Source organism: Oncorhynchus tshawytscha, linkage group LG18 (genome assembly GCF_018296145.1).
Source record: "Oncorhynchus tshawytscha isolate Ot180627B linkage group LG18, Otsh_v2.0, whole genome shotgun sequence".
NCBI lineage: Eukaryota > Metazoa > Chordata > Actinopteri > Salmoniformes > Salmonidae > Oncorhynchus > Oncorhynchus tshawytscha.
Window position 1 is genome coordinate 30,228,996 of NC_056446.1, and position 19,719 is coordinate 30,248,714.

A 19,719-nucleotide genomic window follows, 5' to 3' on the forward strand; every position below is an offset into this window, starting at 1 on the left:
CTCTGGCCCCTGAGTGACAGGCACCCCTTGTGACTGTGCTGCCCTATAAGGACACATGTGGTTTATGGCGACAGACCCCTCACAGCTCTCACTATCACCCTCACCCTACTGGTCCTTTCTTTAGCCCCCCTTTACTCTATACTGTAGTGGGACTGGGCATTCCTTCTGGAAGCTTCTGAATGGGAGCTTCGAGAAAGCGCCTCTTGTATAAAAGGACAGGAGCAGGCCCAGGGGTCCTCAGATACAGCGAGTGAGAGGACATTCACCTGAATCCATAGAGGATTAGGACCAGTGAAATACAGAGATTTAAATACTAGATTCATCTGCAAAGGAACAGCAGAGACGCTCTGAGATTCAATCTACAGTGATCAGAAAACGCCAAGTGAAGCACAGGAGCACATTCTTATCTAGTCAAGGTAAGAGGGAGAGGGAGATAGATGAAAGGCAAACCAAATGAATAGTTACTTGCAACTCAGGAGTGTAAGGAAGGTCAATAGAAAATATTCTGGATATACTTTATGCATGAATTTTATAAAGGTGAAAGACCAGCAGGAAACAAGCAGCCTACAGTATGTTGGTACTCCATACGGAATAATGTATACTGGGGAAGAATTGAACCGTATTCATCTGAAATAGCATTAAATCAGTGGGGAGAATTTAACAGACCGTGTTCCTGGGTCTGGTAGAACCCTTTGTGTGAGCATGCTAGGAGATGAGCACATGGAATATGACCCTGGTTAGAGGGAGAGAGATACATGGCAGCTGAAGAGAAGGACGAGAAGAGAGGCTTGGCAGTCGGCACAGAGAACAATTACAATCAAGTTACCTATAACAAGTTATTAAAGAATGCATTTATCAGACCTCAAAGTATCTTAGACCAGAACCTATATGACTAATATAGTCAGTTTGAAGCGAAGGGCAATGATGGATTCATAGATGCATTGATCTGGGAAAAGTCGTTTTATGAAGCCTTGATCATTTTTATGGACAAGATGCTGCTTTAGGAAAAAGTGTCTTCAATGGGGAAGAATGTTAATGGCATTTGATGAATACTTCTCAGTATATCAGTGCTTTAAAACAATCAGCACTTTTAAGAGCAACTATAATAGTTTTGCTGAAATTAAATAACACACAAAACCCTATAGTAGATTCCATGCTGAAGACATAATAAAACTCAACATTTCTCTATTCAAGACAAAAGTCTTACATCATCTTAGTCACATTCACATGGCACCACTACAGCTGTTGGCAAGAGGGTGTGAAGATTCTGTAAACTCCACCCTCTTTTCAAATGGCAGAGGCCTTGATTGACAGATGGTGCCTGTGCAACAGGAGCCTCCAATGGAGGGCTGTATAACAGCTGCCTTTCTTCCTCAGCACTTCTATCTCTCATTGCCATGTGGCTGACTAGACTTGAGGCTTTCTAGAAAAAATCAGGTGTCTCCAGATGTTAAAAGCTTTAAAAAGGCAACATTTCCTGCAAAGACTATTTGTAAGCTACTATAAGTTTTATTTTCTTCAATTGCGCTGAAGCAAGACTTATTGCAAAATGCAGCAAAAAGCCTAAAGTGCTTTTAAAAAGCATGTCTTCTGAATAGCCTTAATACAAGGATATTCTACCCATTCTTAGGATAATAAAAGTACAATTAAAGATCTTTCAATGTCTGCCATTTTGTTTCTCTAGATGCCAGAGATAGCCAGCCACACCATGGAGGAGGAAGTGGAGACCTTTGCCTTCCAGGCTGAGATAGCCCAGCTGATGTCCCTGATCATCAACACCTTCTACTCCAACAAAGAGATCTTCCTTAGGGAGCTCATCTCCAACTCCTCAGATGTGAGTAGATTAATCATAATGCTGAATTGTCCCATGTAACATTTTACCTTAGTAACCAACCACTCATACACTGCACTCTGAGCCAATAGAGAAAACAAGTTATAGCTCAGAGTTAGCATGCTAACCACCTTGTTAAATTAGCTCAAGCTATCAACCAAGATACTTCTTTTTACCATTGTGACCTCTTTTTTTCATGTTCTGACAGGCTTTGGACAAGATCAGATATGAGAGCTTGACAGATCCCACCAAATTGGATTCCTGCAAGGACCTAAAGATCGAGGTCACCCCTGACCTGCGCACTCGCACCCTGACCCTGGTTGACACCGGCATCGGCATGACCAAGGCCGACCTAATAAACAACCTGGGAACCATCGCCAAGTCTGGCACCAAGGCCTTCATGGAGGCCCTGCAGGCTGGAGCTGACATCTCTATGATCGGGCAGTTCGGTGTGGGTTTCTACTCCGCCTACCTGGTGGCTGAGAGGGTGACTGTCATCACCAAGCACAATGATGATGAGCAGTACATCTGGGAGTCTGCAGCTGGTGGCTCCTTCACTGTCAAAGTTGACACTGGTAAGCCTTTTCAACAGTATTGATTAATATGCTACTACAAACACATTTCTCCAATACAACACTATAAACCCTCTGCCTGCATAACTTGAATCTGCTGTGCAACAATGTCATTCTAAAGGTAGTAAGCCTAGATCCAATGTGTGAGTCTGATTTGTCCGACCTGAAGGTGAGTCCATTGGCCGTGGCACCAAAGTGATCCTGCACATGAAGGAGGACCAGTTTGAATACTGTGAGGAGAAGCGCGTCAAGGAGGTTGTGAAGAAGCACTCCCAGTTCATTGGCTACCCCATCACACTCTATGTAAGTTCTAATAGAGCTCTATATTTCTTTAGTCGTAACAAAATATTGGGGAGATTAACTGAAATATACTGTATAAACTAGGAAAGTAACCTTTCGATAATAGTGGACCCAAACATTGCTCCCTATAGTAGGTAATTCCTTAAAATGTTTTAATCACATGAACATTTTCATCAAGGTGGAGAAGTCTAGAGAGAAGGAGGTGGACCTTGAGGAGGGAGAAAAGGATGAGGAGGCTGATAAAGATGCTGCAGCTGAGGACAAAGACAAGCCCAAGATCGAGGACGTCGGCTCTGATGAGGACGAGGACACCAAGGACAGCAAGAACAAGAGGAAGAAGAAGGTCAAGGAGAAGTACATCGACGCAGAGGAGCTGAACAAGACCAAGCCTATCTGGACCCGTAACCCTGATGACATCACCAATGAGGAGTACGGAGAGTTCTACAAGAGTCTGACCAACGACTGGGAGGACCACCTGGCTATCAAGGTGAGTCTATGATAGCAACCTGAAAACTCTTGATCCAACCTATGAATTAATATATTATTAGGACTGTATGAGTCAATGTTTATCTTTTTATTCCCACAGCACTTCTCAGTGGAGGGCCAGCTGGAGTTCCGCGCTCTGCTCTTTGTGCCCAGGAGGGCTTCCTTTGACCTCTTTGAGAACAAGAAGAAGAAGAACAACATCAAGCTGTATGTGCGCAGGGTCTTCATCATGGATAACTGTGACGAGCTGATGCCAGAGTATCTCAGTGAGTACTGTTCCTTAAAACCTTTCATGGATATCTCCTGAGCACCTACCTCAAGCAGGACTTCAAATGAAGCTGTAAGTAAGATGTCTGACCAATTGTCTCGGTCGTTCTCTCCAGACTTCATCAAGGGTGTGGTGGACTCTGAGGATCTCCCCCTGAACATCTCCAGAGAGATGCTGCAGCAGAGCAAGATCCTCAAGGTGATCCGCAAGAACCTGGTCAAGAAGTGTATAGAGCTTTTCATCGAGCTCTCAGAGGACAAGGACAATTACAAGAAGTTCTACGAGCAGTTCTCTAAGAACATCAAGGTACGCTCTTCCTCCCTTTGAAATGGCTTTTCCAAGGTACTACAGATTTTCTCCCAAACTTCTCCTTCTCTTTTTGAGGGAGCTTTAGCTTTAACATCTTCCATCGTTGTGTACCTTTTAGCTGGGAATCCATGAGGACTCTCAGAACCGCAAGAAATTGTCAGACATGCTGCGCTACTACACCTCCAACTCCGGTGATGAAATGGTTTCCTTGAAGGACTACGTTTCCCGCATGAAGGACACCCAGAAACACATCTACTACATTACTGGTGAGCTTCCCTACATTTTTTCTCTCCATTATTTTTCCTTTGTTAAATCAATGTTACATTGAAAACTTGAGAAAGAAACAGGGCAATCCAAATGTAAATAACTGTGTATCCTCTTCTAGGTGAGACGAAGGAACAGGTCGCCAACTCTTCCTTTGTGGAGCGCCTCCGCAAGGCCGGCCTGGAAGTGATCTACATGATTGAGCCCATTGATGAGTACTGTGTCCAGCAGCTGAAGGAGTATGATGGCAAGAACCTAGTCTCTGTGACCAAGGAGGGTCTGGAGCTGCCTGAGGATGAGGATGAGAAAAAGAAACAGGAGGAGCTGAATTCTAAATTTGAGAACCTTTGCAAGATCATGAAGGACATCCTGGACAAGAAAATTGAGAAGGTACAAGCACAATTTACCTGAACCTAATCCCTCTGCAAAGTGTCTTCACCTTTTAATATCAGACCACTTACAACAATCGTCACTATGACTACTAATCATCTGTTTTCAATATTGACAGGTTTCAGTGTCCAACCGCCTGGTCTCCTCCCCCTGCTGCATTGTGACCAGCACCTACGGGTGGACAGCCAACATGGAGAGGATCATGAAATCTCAAGCTCTCAGAGACAACTCCACCATGGGCTACATGACAGCCAAAAAGCACCTGGAGATCAACCCAACCCACCCTATTGTCGAGACTCTGAGAGAGAAAGCTGAGGCCGACAAGAACGACAAAGCCGTGAAGGACCTGGTCATCTTGCTATTCGAGACTGCTCTGATGTCTTCTGGATTCACACTGGACGACCCTCAGACCCACGCAAATCGCATCTACAGGATGATCAAGCTTGGCCTGGGTGAGTTGATCAAGCTTATTCGCCCTCAGCTTTTGTCTTGGTTGATGGGATTGAAAGTCTCCTCCTAGAGCAATATACAGACAGGGCTGCAAACACCAAGTAACTGACAGAAATATCATGGTAGTACAATGGTAAGGAATATGGATTTTGCTTTTTCCATACTTTGGCTGTCTGAATAGCAGTTAGTACACCAACTGAAGATGGTTTTCTAATGTAAGCTATTTCTTCCCATCTACAGGCATCGATGATGATGATTCAGCAGTGGAGGACATCCTCCAGCCCAGTGAGGATGACATGCCTGTCCTGGAGGGAGATGATGACACCTCTAGAATGGAGGAAGTTGACTAAAGATATTACAGAAGTACATCATTTTATTTCTGCCTTTTAACTCTTTATTTTGTAAGTAATTTTTTTGTTTGTCCCAAATAGACTTTCCAATTGACATTTTCCATGACTGTTGAGCTGTGGAGAAAGTATTGTATTTAATCAATCATAATTAATCACTACCATAATCATACAGTATACCGGCTGCCTATTCATATAGTATACCCTATTCAACTGTACTTTAATAATAGGCTATTTAATGTCAAATCAACAGGGATTTGACTTGTCTTTTTGTAACTGTGAGCTATTTTCTATGAAAAACGACAAGATTTATAATAAAGATGTATTTAGAAAAAAATCTTACATTGTCTCTTTCTGGTTGATGAATCCTCTTTTTCAAATAGTCTGGATTATTGTGATGTCAGGCATGTTTATAATTCAACACAATTTAATATCTCAGAGATGGATGAATGGACTATTTATTTTGCATCACCTTACCCTCTCCTAAGTGCTCCCTGTAATGACAGTATTTCACATCTTGTTTTCTTGTGAATTCTTTTGAGTTATTATGATGATGAACATGTCATGATATTGCCGTGGAAATTCAACACAGGGACACTATATTGGTATGTACTGTACCAATGACTGTTTGTTTATATGAAGGTATTAACCCTGATTTTAAAAAATAAAATACAAAATGAACCCTGAAATCGCCACGCCCATAAACCCGCCTTCACAGAATTGAATGCAAGAGGGGCGTGGACAGAGTTCTAGCGTTTGATTGACATTCCATCGCTCCTCTCAGTGCACACACTCATCCTACACACTGTAGAAGCACAGTTTTGGAAGAGTCCAGACGGTTCTAGAAGCTGAGGATTTCTCGAAGACACTCAACTGGGATAAAACCTTGCCAGTTGTCCTCCTCTCCCCATCTTTGGCGTTAGCTGGCTGGGTTGTGTTTGGTCAGGAACCAACTTCTGAAGAAGAGTACAGGGACATTTCCATCCACAGTAAGGTAAGAAATGAAATAACATTTTCCAACAGTAAGACGAGTGTCACTCTCCAAGTCATACAGTCAGTGGTAGTCCAGTCTATTAACGAAATATATAGATTATATTTAATTTCTTTGCCATCAGAAAAATCCACCCAAAACATTTTGTTGCAATGAATTCCATTGTACTTTTCCTAATTTCCTTACATTATTTCAGCATAGCCCACCATCCATACGTTTGCATTCATTATATTATGAAGCTGACCTATAAAACCTGCAGTATATCCCGTCATGGATCTTGACTGTCTGTCACACTTTGATCATTTTCCGAAAATGATTTTCATTCACTTTACTAAACAATAACTATTCATCACGATTTGGATAATATTTCTTCAAGTAGGACATTCATAAATATAAACATAACTCGTTATAATACACAGTCGCGAGGAGGAGATTGCGATATGATAGATAGAAACGGATTATGCGCTGGTAGGTTCTAGAATCATGTTATTTACCGTACCAACCGGCAGGTGGAGCATGTTTGTCCGATGTTACTTCAAGCCACGTGCTTTTCTGTCAGATTACACTGAGATTTGACGATGAATGAGTTTTCTTTTATATATATATCTATCCGTCCCTCTAAAAACGGTTGTTTATTAACGCATCGTCATTATGGCTGGTACTTCCATAGTTTACCAGCAGTGTGGAATGTAGAATATTCGATTGTATTATAGTGCGCCTGTTCAGAGTAGACAATTATCCATTGATGTAATTTCCTTACAATTAATTTATTTCAGTTTATTTTGTTGAATACTTTGCTCTTTGAAATAAGCTATGTAAGAATATACTTATTACATTTTGAGGGAGACATTTGGAAAAGTGTTCATACTTTTAGGGGGGGATTATATTTATGACTATGTGGTCGTCTCACCTTGCTATCTTTAGATGAATGCACTAACTGTAAATCACTCTGAATAAGAGCATCTGCTAAATGACTCAAATGTGGCAAGGACCTGTGGCTTCTCTGCTGATGGTTTGCATTTGGTGGATTACAGTCATGAAGTCAATGCAGCTGTGAGGAACAGAGAGGACAGTCTGTCACACACCATCTGTCTGTTTTAAACTATAAATCCCTTACGGAAGTCCATGCAGGTGCACGAGCTAGTGCGCACATTAAAGGCTCAGTGCTGTCAAAAACATGATTCCCTGTGTTTTATATATATTTCCATGCCGAGGTTGCAATAATACTGTGACATTTTGAAAATTACGATAATTCCCTTTTAGTGTAAGAGCGGTTTGAAAAGAACACCTGACATTTCAGCCTGTTTTGGTGGGATGGAGTTTTGGCCTGCCTGGTGACATCACCAGGTGGTAAATTATTTAAGATGCAAAATTTAACTTTTTGGGTGACCTGACCAAATGCATATAGAAATGTGAGTTAGTGATCTGAATTTTCATTGAAAGCAAGTCTAAGAAGCAGTAGATCTGTTCTATGTGCGCTATTGTTATGCTTCCCTAAAGTTTAGATTTTGCATCTTACTTTTGGTTTTGTACACCAGCTTCAAACAGCATAAAATTGTTATGGAAAATATATTTCACGGCAGTTTAGATCGTACAATGATTCTCGACACTACTTGTTTTGTCACATGAACTGAAATTAGCTAAACTATTTGAATTTTTGCAACCAGGAAATGGTTCTGTGATTTCTACATAGTACACCTTTAAAATAGGCCAATAAGAAAGATACTTCCAAACCTCTCTGCCAATACTGGCTAGTTTTCAGTTTCCCACTCAGACCACTCCCAGACAGTCCTAGCAAAATTCTTGCTTGAGAAAATAACTCTTTGCTAAAAAGCTGTTTTTGTTGCTGTTTTCAATTAAAATGGTTAAAAAAAATCACAGTAAGGTACTTACTTGATATTGAGATTAAAATGACTGCATTGGACCTTTTTAAGTCTGAAACGCAAATGTCAAGTCCAGCCATGTCTTATGGTTTGGAGAACTAGTATTGTGTCAGTAACATCCCTACTAGCCACTCAATGACTGCCGTTGACCTGATAGAGCTGTCTGGACTGCCATGACCATACTGACACACAGTGGTTCATTTGGGGTGGAGTTGAAAAATGTGTTTTTGACGGTGACGTCAGATTGCACAACTTCGGCTGTACTGACAGTCCAAGGAGTGTTGCAACCCGTCAGAAGACAATCTGGCGTGTTGTGTTGTCTCCTTCTCAGAGTGTGTGTCTGTTGTCTCCACAGATGCCGGAAGCCCATGACGCTCCGATGGAGGAGGAGGCAGAGACCTTTGCCTTCCAGGCTGAGATCGCCCAGTTGATGTCGCTGATCATCAACACATTCTACTCCAACAAAGAGATCTTCCTTAGGGAGCTCATCTCCAACTCCTCAGATGTGAGTACTTCAGACACCACAAGCACTTAGACTTCTTGGTAGTTTAGTATTATTTGACAATTCATAAAATACACAGGCATTTTTCTTACATTCCTAGTTCATTGCACCACTATTAATATTTGAAGTATCTTTAGATTGTTTAAATTCATATTTTATTAAACACAATAAAATATTGACGTAGCCTGCAGGATACATTTACATATAATTAAGAGTTTTTTGTTAATCTTGTGCTGAGGTCGGTGTGAAATCAAAATTCAGATGTATTTAGACCTATTTATTTTCAATCGACTACTAGGCTCTGGACAAAATCCGCTATGAGAGCCTGACAGACCCGACCAAGATGGACTCTGGCAAGGACCTGAAGATCGAGGTCATTCCCAACAAGGAGGAGCGCACCCTGACCCTGGTTGACACCGGCATCGGCATGACCAAGGCCGACCTGATAAACAACCTGGGAACCATCGCCAAGTCTGGCACCAAGGCCTTCATGGAGGCCCTGCAGGCTGGAGCTGACATCTCTATGATCGGGCAGTTCGGTGTGGGTTTCTACTCCGCCTACCTGGTGGCTGAGAGGGTGACTGTCATCACCAAGCACAATGATGATGAGCAGTACATCTGGGAATCCTCTGCTGGCGGATCCTTCACTGTCAAAGTCGACACGTCAGGTAAAGACAGATTATAGTTTTACAGTGAACTGTACCACTTAACTCTATGTTAAGACTATTTTCCTGGTATGGTCTGTCCTAAACGCTGACTTGACTCCCATGTCTCTCTCCTATAGCTGAGTCTATTGGTCGTGGCACCAAGGTGATTCTGTACCTGAAGGATGACCAGACAGAATATTGTGAGGAGAAACGGGTCAAAGAAATCGTGAAGAAGCACTCCCAGTTCATCGGATACCCCATCACACTCTTTGTAAGACCTAGTAGGCGTGAGTGGATTAAATTGTAACTAGTGTGAAATCAACCCCTAGATGTAGTGGGAACTCCACTGAGTGATTACTATGTTGTTGGAAGTATATCTCAAGGATCCTTTCAGATTTGCATAAGAGGTCAAGGGGGTAGGAAGAGATTTCAGATTGGACAAGTAACTGATTGGACGATCAAATGTCAAATGTGAAACAGACAGTGAATGAAATATTTCTGCCAACTACCCTCTAAAAATAACTTACTGTACACCAACTCTGTCCCCTAACATGCCCATGATCCTCTCTGTTCAGGTGGAGAAGGAGCGTGACAAGGAAGTGAGTGATGATGAGGCGGAGGAGGAGGAGAAGGAGAAGAAAGATGGGGAAGGAGAGGAGGACAAACCTGATATTGAGGATGTAGGCTCGGACGAGGAGGATGACCATGATCATGGCCACGACGGCGCATGTGGGGACAAGAAGAAGAAGAAGACGAAGAAGATCAAGGAGAAGTACATTGACCAGGAGGAGCTGAACAAGACCAAGCCCCTTTGGACTCGTAACCCTGATGACATCACCAACGAGGAGTACGGAGAGTTCTACAAGAGCCTGACCAACGACTGGGAGGAACACCTGGCTGTCAAGGTGAGGATATTCTATTTATATTGGCCAACATAATACATTTCCACACTATTTACAAAGTTACACTCTGATTTGTAAAGTCATAGGTAGTACCAATATTGGTCAGTTAATAATGCTTGAGCTAATTTCATAATGGCATACAGTGTACATGAAGATTTGTTTTAGTTAGTTGTTGACCTTCTGTTTTCTTCTACAGCACTTCTCAGTGGAGGGCCAGCTGGAGTTCCGTGCCCTGCTCTTTGTGCCTCGCCGTGCACCCTTTGACCTCTTTGAGAACAAGAAGAAGAAGAACAACATCAAGCTGTACGTCAGGAGGGTCTTCATCATGGACAACTGTGACGATCTGATCCCTGAGTACCTCAGTAAGTCAGATAGAACTGAAGTAGATGCTCACATAGAGCAGGTCTGTGAATGATTAACACAGCTATAGTCTCATCTGACCCATATTGTCTTGGTTGTTCTCTCCAGACTTCATCAAGGGTGTGGTGGACTCTGAGGATCTCCCCCTGAACATCTCCAGAGAGATGCTGCAGCAGAGCAAGATCCTCAAGGTGATCCGCAAGAACCTGGTCAAGAAGTGTATAGAGCTTTTCACAGAACTCTCAGAGGACAGAGATAACTACAAGAAGTACTACGAGCAGTTCTCCAAGAACATCAAGGTCAGTTTCATACTAATGTGACACTGTAAACATAGTAATAATGGATTATATTATTTATACAGAGCTTTTCACTAGTTTTCAGACAATTGATGTGTAACAGCAGCACCCACCACATGGGTGGTACACGGCAACCATTTTGTGCCAACATGCTCACCACACATTAGCTATCATCATTGTAACATTACCTTCAAGGTCAGCCTGAACTAAATCTAGGTTGCGACAGTCACCTTGTATCTAGTGGTATTATAGGATGTAGGAGACAATCTACGTGGATACTATGTCATATACCCACCTGTTCTTTGAAGAATCATTGGGGAACATTCTGAAAGGTGTAGCTGTAGAATGTTCCACTAACCTTTAACTGGTCTGATCCCCTCGCCATCTTGTCTCCTCTAAACCTGATATAAGCTGCTTAGGGCCCTGTCGCTCAGAGTGCTCCTTACCGCCATCTTCTGTCTTGCTGAAGTGGGTTTGCATGACTAGGGTCAGCCTCTATGGCATATTGTTAGTTCTTGCATAAATCTTACGGTAGGCCTTGGATTCCAAGTTAAAACAATCTGCAGGGGGCACACCTTTCATGTCCTCTGGAATTATGTGAAATCTGGCTCTATTCTTAAAGGACGTTTACCTTACTGACACAAGGCAACAAACACGCCCCTTCTAGATATCATATTTGTCAGAACTTTGGGTTACTTCCTAGAAAATGTAAAAGTCTCGTAATGCACCAAGATACTTTCTGGGTGACTTGTTGTTTACCTTAGATCTGTGTTTTCTTTCCCAGCTGGGTATCCATGAGGACTCTCAGAACCGTAAGAGGCTGTCAGACATGCTGCGCTACTACACCTCAGCCTCAGGGGACGAGATGGTCTCCCTAAAGGACTACGTCACACGCATGAAGGACACCCAGAAACACATCTACTACATCACTGGTGAGGAAACACTCCTCACTGTACAGCCCAGTTCATAGGTTGTCAGATGGTAGGAACCTGTTTGCTCAAGTTTCTTTACCTACTGCATGTTCCAGGCGAGACCAAAGACCAGGTGGCCAACTCCGCATTCGTGGAGCGCCTTCGCAAGGCTGGCCTGGAGGTGATCTACATGATTGAGCCCATTGATGAGTACTGTGTCCAGCAGCTGAAGGAGTACGATGGCAAGAACCTGGTCTCTGTGACCAAGGAGGGTCTGGAGCTGCCTGAGGATGAAGACATGAAGAAGAGACAAGAAGAGCAGAAGTCTCAGTTTGAGAACCTCTGCAAGATCATGAAGGACATCCTGGAGAAGAAAGTTGAGAAGGTGAGGATGCTTAATCACACTGCTTACAGATATCATGTTGCTGAAGAGGTCCTTTATGATAAGGCAAATGTCAGGAGGCTTCACTTTACCTCAAAATGTCACCAATAAACCCAACTTTATTTACAAGCTCACTGACAGTACAACGATTGCCTGATTCAAGGCTGTTCTGATCATCTTCCTAATAACCAACCTATCCTACCTCCCCCCAGGTGACAGTGTCCAACCGCCTGGTCTCCTCCCCCTGCTGCATCGTGACCAGCACCTACGGCTGGACGGCCAACATGGAGAGGATCATGAAGGCCCAGGCCCTGAGGGACAACTCCACCATGGGCTACATGGCTGCCAAGAAACACCTGGAGATCAACCCAGACCACCCCATTGTGGAGACCCTGAGGCAGAAGGCAGAGGCTGATAAGAATGATAAGTCTGTGAAGGACCTGGTCATTCTGCTGTTTGAGACGGCTCTACTGTCCTCTGGGTTCACCTTGGATGACCCTCAGACACACTCCAACCGAATCTACCGGATGATAAAGCTAGGCCTGGGTTAGTTGATTTGCTCAAACAAGGACGATGTTTGTGATCAATTGTAACCCCTTTGCCTGTAGTCCTTTTGTGTTTTCTGATCTGAAGGACCCATGTTGGTGTAATCAATAAGGTCATATTGTCTCCATCTAGCCCTCCAGTATACTATACTTAACATTAAGTGGCCTAGATATGAGAGAGAACCTTGTTAAATGATGACTCCTTGCTGTCCCCAGTCCACCTGACCGTGCTGCTGCTCCAGTTTCAACTGTTCTGCCTTATTATTATACGACCATGCTGGTCATTTATGAACATTTGAACATCTTGGCCATGTTCTGTTACAATCTCCACCTGGCACAGCCAGAAGAGGACTGGCCACCCCACATAGCCTGGTTCCTCTCTAGGTTTCTTCCTAGGTTTTGGCCTTTCTAGGGAGTTTTTCCTAGCCACCGTGCTTCTACACCTGCATTGCTTGCTGTTTGGGGTTTTAGGCTGGGTTTCTGTACAGCACTTTGAGATATAAGCTGATGTACGAAGGGCTATATAAATACATTTGATTTGATTTTAAAGCTTCAGTAACTGACCGTGACTCATTCCTCCCCCTCTTCTCCTGTCCAGGTATTGACGAGGATGAGCTGACCCCTGAGGAGCCAACTTCAGCCCCCATCGAGGACATGCCTCAACTGGAGGGAGATGAGGATACATCCAGGATGGAGGAGGTTGACTAGACCAGCTTGCTCAGCTGCTGTGTTACTGTAACTATGGCAGTTAGCTTTGGCACTAGTAGTGTTGACAGGACGAATTTGTTTGTTCATAACCCTGGAATGCCTCCCCCCTTGCCCTCTTACTTGATCCAAAATCCCTTGACCCGCATTGACCACATGCAGTTCAGATTAATTCCCCTAAATGTTAAAATCTTTTGAAGAAAAACAAGAGCCTGTTGACTTTTTTTTTTTTTTTTTTTTTTTTTTTTTTTTTTTTTTTGTATCTTGAATTGTATCAAGCATTTTTGTATTTATTGACATTCCAATGTTATTTTGTGTGTTGACTGTATGACTTGACTGTAAATATCTTCTCGAATTGATACGAACTTCAAATGTTGGGGACACAAAAAATAATAAAGTTTACCACGTTAACCAATTGCATTGCTTCATTTTGCTATTTGTGTTTTCGAATAAAATGAGCTTTTCTAGCGGTTTAGTTGGCTACTGTACAAATACTCCAAAGTTTTATAATGGTGTACAGCTTCTTCTGTCAGTGGGGTAAGTTGATTTAAAACCATTACATTCAGCATCCTGCCATCAAGGGAAATTAGTTATTTCTTACTTTTACCACTTTTTCTCCTCAATTTCATGGTATCCAATTGGTAGCTAGTCTTGTCTCAAAGCTTCAACTCGCGTGCGGACTCAGGCAAGATGAAGGTCGAGCTGTGTATCCTCTGAAACACAACCCAACCAAGCCGACACTGCTTGACACAATGCCCACTTAACCCAAAAGCCAGCCGCACCAATGTGTCAGAGGAAACACTGCACCTGGCAACCATGTCATTGTGCAAGTACACAATGGGATAAGGACAACCTTGCCGGCCAAACCCTCCCCTAACCCAGATGACACTGGGCCAATTGTGCACCACCCCATGGGTCTCCCCGTCGCAGCCAGCTGCGACAGAGCCTGGACTCAAACCCAGAATTTCTAGTGGCACAGATAGCACTGCATTGCAGTGCCTTAGACCACTGCACCACACGGGAGGCCATAAGTATTATTTCTAACAAAGATGTCTACATATCTCAGAATGTTGTGTATCCCTGGAAATGATCAGAATTCATTTTAACATTACAGTTTTGAAAACCATAGCTTGTCCAAAAAACAGGTCTCCTGGCACAACTTATCCCAGGACTGGGGTAAGTTGAGCCACGGTACAGCATAAGTTAGGCCACCTACACATTTCTGTATTGAATTAAATATTACCACTCTTTAAAATATTTTCCCTAACTCAATTCAACACAATCACAAGTGCTTTTTTGTCTTAACAATATTTTAACACAGGCTTAACACCTTACACTTTACTTTTTTAAAACACTTTAGGCGAGGATAGGCCAAAATGTTCTGATGATGCTTCATCCAGACAAGTTGTGAGACACAAAGTTCTATGGGCAGAGTAGCCCACATTTTGGGAGCATGGAGAGGCCAGAGACAGACAGACTAGTGAATTACAGAAGTTGGGTATTGGAGAAAGGCCATCAGTGAATGCTCTGCAAGCAGTACAGTGGATGAAGGCGCGGCATGAGCATGGTGAACAGAATGCCATGGAAATGGCAGCGAAGAATGAGAAGAGCTGGCTGCAGCGGGAAGATATGTGTTGATGAAGAATGGCCAAGTACAAACTGTATTCTGTTGTCTCTGATGGCTCAGATTTTTAACCTGATGAGAGTGAGGATGGATGACCTGTGGTGGCAGGTGTGGTGAAGCCCTCCGAGGTCCAAGCCTTGTCCCGATGATCATCCAAAGGATGATTCTGGCCCAGTGGGAGTGACATTTTTGGAGCCAGTGGATCCCTGCCTTTTGGCTGATCCATATGTAGTCTCAGGCTGGGTAGAAAATAAGTTGTGTACTGTTAAATCTGTGAAGATAGCTCAAAGATGACATGTGACTTCTGTCCAGAGGTAGCGGGCTCTTCTCATCACACGCCTAGGAACAAGACCTGTGAATTGCTTTGTTCTCCAGAACAGGGCGCCTTTGAAAGGAGTGATTACTGGGTTGGTGTGTTGAGATGCAGCAACTGAAATTGAAAATTCCCTGTCTGTGACACCCGTCGTTTGGTGCGACACAGACACGGTGGCGAGCATGGTGAAACGGAGAAGACATCATCTATCCTTTTGAGTTGTGTAGTATTGGTGGAAAAAAACTGCCTCAATTGTGGTGGTTCCGATGTTGCTGGGGATCAGAAGTGCCCAGTGCAAGAGAGACAGGTTGAGGTTGCCAGGGTCAGAGTAGAGGAGAATGTGTCATATGCTGAGGCAGTGAAGAGAGCGCAGGATGAATGGTCAAAGGTGAGCAGTAGGCCTAGGCCCATACAGTGATTTGAATTTGTGCTTCAGTAAGGTTGGCTTCTTTGCATTCTTTGCCTTGGTTATCAACTGTACCACAGAAATGGAATGTAAATCACAGAAAATAGATGCAGAGCCCACATGTTTTGAGACCCACCTGTTTTGCATGTTATTTTGCCATTAATACGCAGTTTAACAATGTATAACAATGTATAAATATGTATAAATATATATTTTGAGTTAATAAAGTGCTTTCTGTGGTGGAAGAGCAGCCATCGGGAAAATACAGAGCGTAGGGGTTGGTAATCTTCTCTAGTTGCGCCGTGATTGGTTTAGTGTTCCATCACTCATGGGACACTACGTCACCGCCAAATCTACAGGGAGAGCTAGAAAGTTCAAGCCCCCTTGGGTGCTGCCATAGATTTACATTAGAAGTGCCTATCCAAGAAGGGGCAGGATCATTGGCCACAGATAAAATTACTCAAATCACGTTATATCTACCGTAGCTTTGATTGGACTGATCATGTCAACATCATGAACAACACTCAGGCTCCTGAGTGGTGCAGTGGTCTAAGGCACAGCATCTCAGTGATAGAGGTGTCACTACAGACCCTGGTTCAGTTCCAGGCTGTATCACAAACAGACATGATTGGGAGTCCAATAGGGTGGCACATAATTGGTCTGGCCTCATCTGGGTTAGGGTTTGCCCAGGGTAGGCTGTCATTGTAAATAATAATTTGTTCTTAACTGACTTCCCTAGTTAAATAAATAAAATCATATTTTCAAAATCATAGCAAGCCAACTAGATAAGCAGTCATCATCATGAATCACTTCGACAATCTACTGGCAAATCCTTGTCATATGAAGAGAAATTAAAGATGAAATGTATCAGTGCTCGTTGGCCATTGGACATAAACATGATACAAAAATTTGGAAATCGCAAATTCAACAATGTGTAGTTAGGAAGGAATCGATGCCTAACTGCAAGCGTTGCAAAGCAATCACTATTTTGCTTCCGCTGCTATTTGATGGAGAGTGTGTGTGATCCAAGTCTGGATAAACATTCACACACAACACCATGGGTCAGAAAAGGTTGAATAAATTGGCCATGCTATCAATCCAGCATGAATTCTGCCGCGTTCAAAACAACTGGAAACTCAGAACTTGGAAATCTCAGACGTCAGTGAGTTCACGACAACTGGGAAAGCTGAAAAAAATTCTCAGACTGGGAAAATACCTTTTGAACGGTCATCCAACTTGGAATTCCAAGTCGGGAACTCTGGCCTCTTTCTAGAGCTTGGACCTGAAGATCACTGACATGATTCAACGCTCTTTTTTTTACCAGAGTTGACAAATCTAGAGAATGCCAGACTTTGAATGCGAAGTTTCATGACAAAATTTGCCCACAAGCAGGACCACGCCATCTTCCTGTTCAAGTGTTCACATTGGTCCAAAAATGTATTGTATGCTTCTGCATAAATTATGTAATATGCCTGGGAGATATGTATACTGTAGTTAAGAAAGTAATACTAAGTGTATGTTGTGTAGTAGGACGTTAGTAGCCCATGTGCATCACCCTAATATTTTGGTCCTTTTCCTTCTCACAAGTTAGCCTACTGTTCTGACTTGCTGGTGCACATGTAGCCTATAATCTGTTTAAAGAAATGTCATCATCGAATATAGTAAGAACTTTCATTATCTGCTTATATGGCCAATTTTATTTATCCTAAGGTTCTGACTTGGTGTACAGGGAGAATACTGTAAGAACGGCCCAAGTTCTGAATAATGTCGCAGTACATTTCAAAAGTGCTGAACAAATAGTTATATCAACCATGGAGGAAATTATATTGGAAGGTCGGAAGGCCCAGCTGCGTTGTTGTAGGCACGTTATTGGGGACATGAGCAGAACTCCGGAATGGGAAAATGAAGTCCCTAGAGAAAGCAGGTACAAGATGGAGCGGCAGTATAATCATAAGGAGACGTGTACTTGCAAAACTGAGAAGGAATGGAGGGGAAAAGAGAGGGAGAAGAGGGTGAGCTTGAGTCGGATAAAAATGGTGGGAAAAGGGAGATGGTTTTTCAAAGAAGAATGTTAGAAAGTGTAAGCAGAGGGAGCTTGCAACACCTGTCGTTGGAAGGAGTGGACCAAAGCGCAGCGTGAAAATAGTGTTCATGATTATTTTTATTATCAAAAAACACTCAAACAAAGTAATAAAACGACAGCGAACAGTTCTGTCAGGCAACAGAGACAAAACAGAAAATAACTACCCACAAAACACAGGTGGGGAAAAGGCTACCTAAGTATGATTCCCAATCAGAGACAACGATAGACAGCTGCCTCTGATTGGGAACCAAACTCGGCCAAAAACAAAGAAATAGGAAACATAGAATGCCCACCCTAACCACAACCTGGCCTAACCAAATAGAGAAACAAAACGGCTCTCTAAGGTCAGGGCGAGACAGAGCTGAAGACAGGAGGAGAAATGGAAGTGAATGAGGGGGAAGTATCGGAGGTGGTAGGTGCGGTAAAGTTATCGGAGACTGAGGTATGCACCAGGGATCATGATGAAGAAGAGTCTGTGACAGTAGGAGTGAAGCTTACAGAAAAAGTGGACTCCTGCCTTTTGGCTGATCCACTTGTGGTTTCACGGTGGGCGAAAAAGAGTTGGGTCATGTGGAATCGGTGAGGGTAACTAGAAGTGGTTTAGTGATAATTATTTGTGTTTCTGTTGGGCAAAGGAAGAATGCTTTCGAAGTAAAACTAATGGGGGCAAGAAAAGTGAATTGTTTCGTTCTCGAGAAAAGGGCACCAATGAATGGAGTGATAACTGTGGTAGCAGTAGATATAAACGTTGACCAGCTGAGGGCAAAGATTCCCGGTGTATGTGATGCCTGTTTGATGCGACACAGACAGGGTGGCGAGAGTGGGGAAACAGAAGAGTCATTGTCTGTTCTTTTGAGTTTTGAAGTTGAGTCTTTGCCTGACAAAGTGAAGTTAGGATATATAAATGATCATGTACGAGTGTATGTGCCGAATACATTAAGAAGTTACAGGTGTCAAGCTTATGGACATGTGGCAGCAGTGTGTAGGAGGGAGGGTCCAAGGTGTGAGAAATGTGCAGAAGGGCATGAGATAAAGGAATGTGTAGTATTGCGGAAAGTAGTGGAAATTGTAGGGGTGCCCATTGAGCTGGGAATCAGAAATGTCCCGTGCGAGAGAGGCAGGTTGAGGTTTCCAGGGTTAGAGTAGAGCAGAAGATGTCATATGCTGAGGCAGTGAAGAAAGTAGAGGAAGATGGATTAAGGGGGAGGAGTGGTGAGAGTAGTAAAGATATACCAGTACAGAGGGATAGGCCAACAAGTGATATACGTTTCAGTAAGATTGGATTTTTAGCATTTATAAAAATGGTTATTAATTGTACTGCAGGGATGGATCGGGAGTCTCAGAAAATTGAGGTTTGTTGTGGCAGCTGCAGAGAGGTAATTGGGTGTGCGAGACTTGACAGCAGAAGAGTTACAGGATGTGTTAAGTGGTGATGTCTCATCCTTTCAGGGTGATGGCATGAGGTAGGAATAAATACATTTAATTCGTGGAGTAGAGGGGTGTTCATTTTATTTTAGATAATTTTGAGATTATAGAGTATAGTGTGAGATGATAGGGTATTTATTTAGTACATTTTTCTTTTTCAAGTAAAGTATAAGGGAGTTGTACTCCAGTCTAGCCATTAAACCTCATAGATGAAGAAGAAGTTATATCGACTATGTCTGTTTTAGCTCGCTCATTATTGTCTTAATTGAAATTACGGATTGCCTCTTATCCGCTCATAGTTCCCTTATGCCATAGTTTGTACATCTCAATTGTCAGTAGAAACCACATTTGTTTAAGCAAGTCAGCCATATCAGCTATGTTATTTTAAAAGGCAGTAAATGAGGCTGAATGAACAGTTTGGCTGCCATGCAAGGCTCCTCTGATAGCAAGGATTTACTCCATGGGGTTTAAAAGAAAGCTCTGCTGTTGGGACAGCTATATGTAGTCCCTAACAGTGCAATCCATGT

At 42.9% G+C, this 19,719-nt stretch overlaps 2 protein-coding genes across 4 annotated transcripts; both read left to right on the plus strand.

The window, feature by feature from the left end:
- The first annotated feature begins 207 nt into the window (after positions 1–207).
- LOC112217876 (heat shock protein HSP 90-alpha 1) lies at positions 208–5,228 on the plus strand. Of its 2 annotated transcripts, none has more exons than XM_042300925.1 (11): positions 208–416; positions 1,685–1,834; positions 2,040–2,406; positions 2,573–2,706; positions 2,882–3,190; positions 3,290–3,455; positions 3,573–3,763; positions 3,885–4,032; positions 4,152–4,420; positions 4,539–4,872; positions 5,111–5,228. In XM_042300925.1, the coding sequence occupies exons 2-11, from the start codon at positions 1,685–1,687 to the stop codon at positions 5,218–5,220; spliced, it is 2,178 nt and encodes a 725-aa protein (XP_042156859.1). In that variant the 5' UTR covers positions 208–416; the 3' UTR covers positions 5,221–5,228. The 2 variants fall into 2 exon arrangements, with proteins under 2 accessions (XP_042156859.1, XP_042156858.1); XM_042300924.1 differs by lacking the exon at positions 208–416 and adding an exon at positions 1,395–1,492.
- Positions 5,229–6,049: 821 nt separating this feature from the next.
- LOC112217874 (heat shock protein HSP 90-alpha) lies at positions 6,050–13,756 on the plus strand. 2 transcript variants are annotated; one of them, XM_024378470.2, is made up of 11 exons: positions 6,050–6,211; positions 8,447–8,596; positions 8,892–9,261; positions 9,378–9,511; positions 9,816–10,145; positions 10,339–10,504; positions 10,611–10,801; positions 11,583–11,730; positions 11,826–12,094; positions 12,304–12,637; positions 13,235–13,756. In XM_024378470.2, exons 2-11 carry the CDS (start codon positions 8,447–8,449, stop codon positions 13,342–13,344), a joined length of 2,202 nt encoding a protein of 733 aa, XP_024234238.1. In that variant the 5' UTR covers positions 6,050–6,211; the 3' UTR covers positions 13,345–13,756. The 2 variants fall into 2 exon arrangements, with proteins under 2 accessions (XP_024234238.1, XP_024234239.1); XM_024378471.2 differs by lacking the exon at positions 6,050–6,211 and adding an exon at positions 8,082–8,093.
- The last annotated feature ends 5,963 nt before the right edge of the window (positions 13,757–19,719 follow it).

Excerpts from the sequence above, each read along its gene's own strand:
- LOC112217876 (XM_042300924.1), top strand. The coding sequence starts at position 1,448 with ATGTTAAAAGCTTTAAAAAGGCAACATTTCCTGCAAAGACTATTT. Across the intron at positions 3,191-3,289 it reads AGGACCACCTGGCTATCAAG|CACTTCTCAGTGGAGGGCCA; the intron begins GTGAGTCTATGA and ends TTATTCCCACAG. Across the intron at positions 3,456-3,572 it reads GCTGATGCCAGAGTATCTCA|ACTTCATCAAGGGTGTGGTG; the intron begins GTGAGTACTGTT and ends CGTTCTCTCCAG.
- LOC112217874 (XM_024378470.2), top strand. The coding sequence starts at position 8,447 with ATGCCGGAAGCCCATGACGCTCCGATGGAGGAGGAGGCAGAGACCTTT. Across the intron at positions 9,262-9,377 it reads TGTCAAAGTCGACACGTCAG|CTGAGTCTATTGGTCGTGGC; the intron begins GTAAAGACAGAT and ends TCTCTCCTATAG. Across the intron at positions 10,505-10,610 it reads TCTGATCCCTGAGTACCTCA|ACTTCATCAAGGGTGTGGTG; the intron begins GTAAGTCAGATA and ends TGTTCTCTCCAG.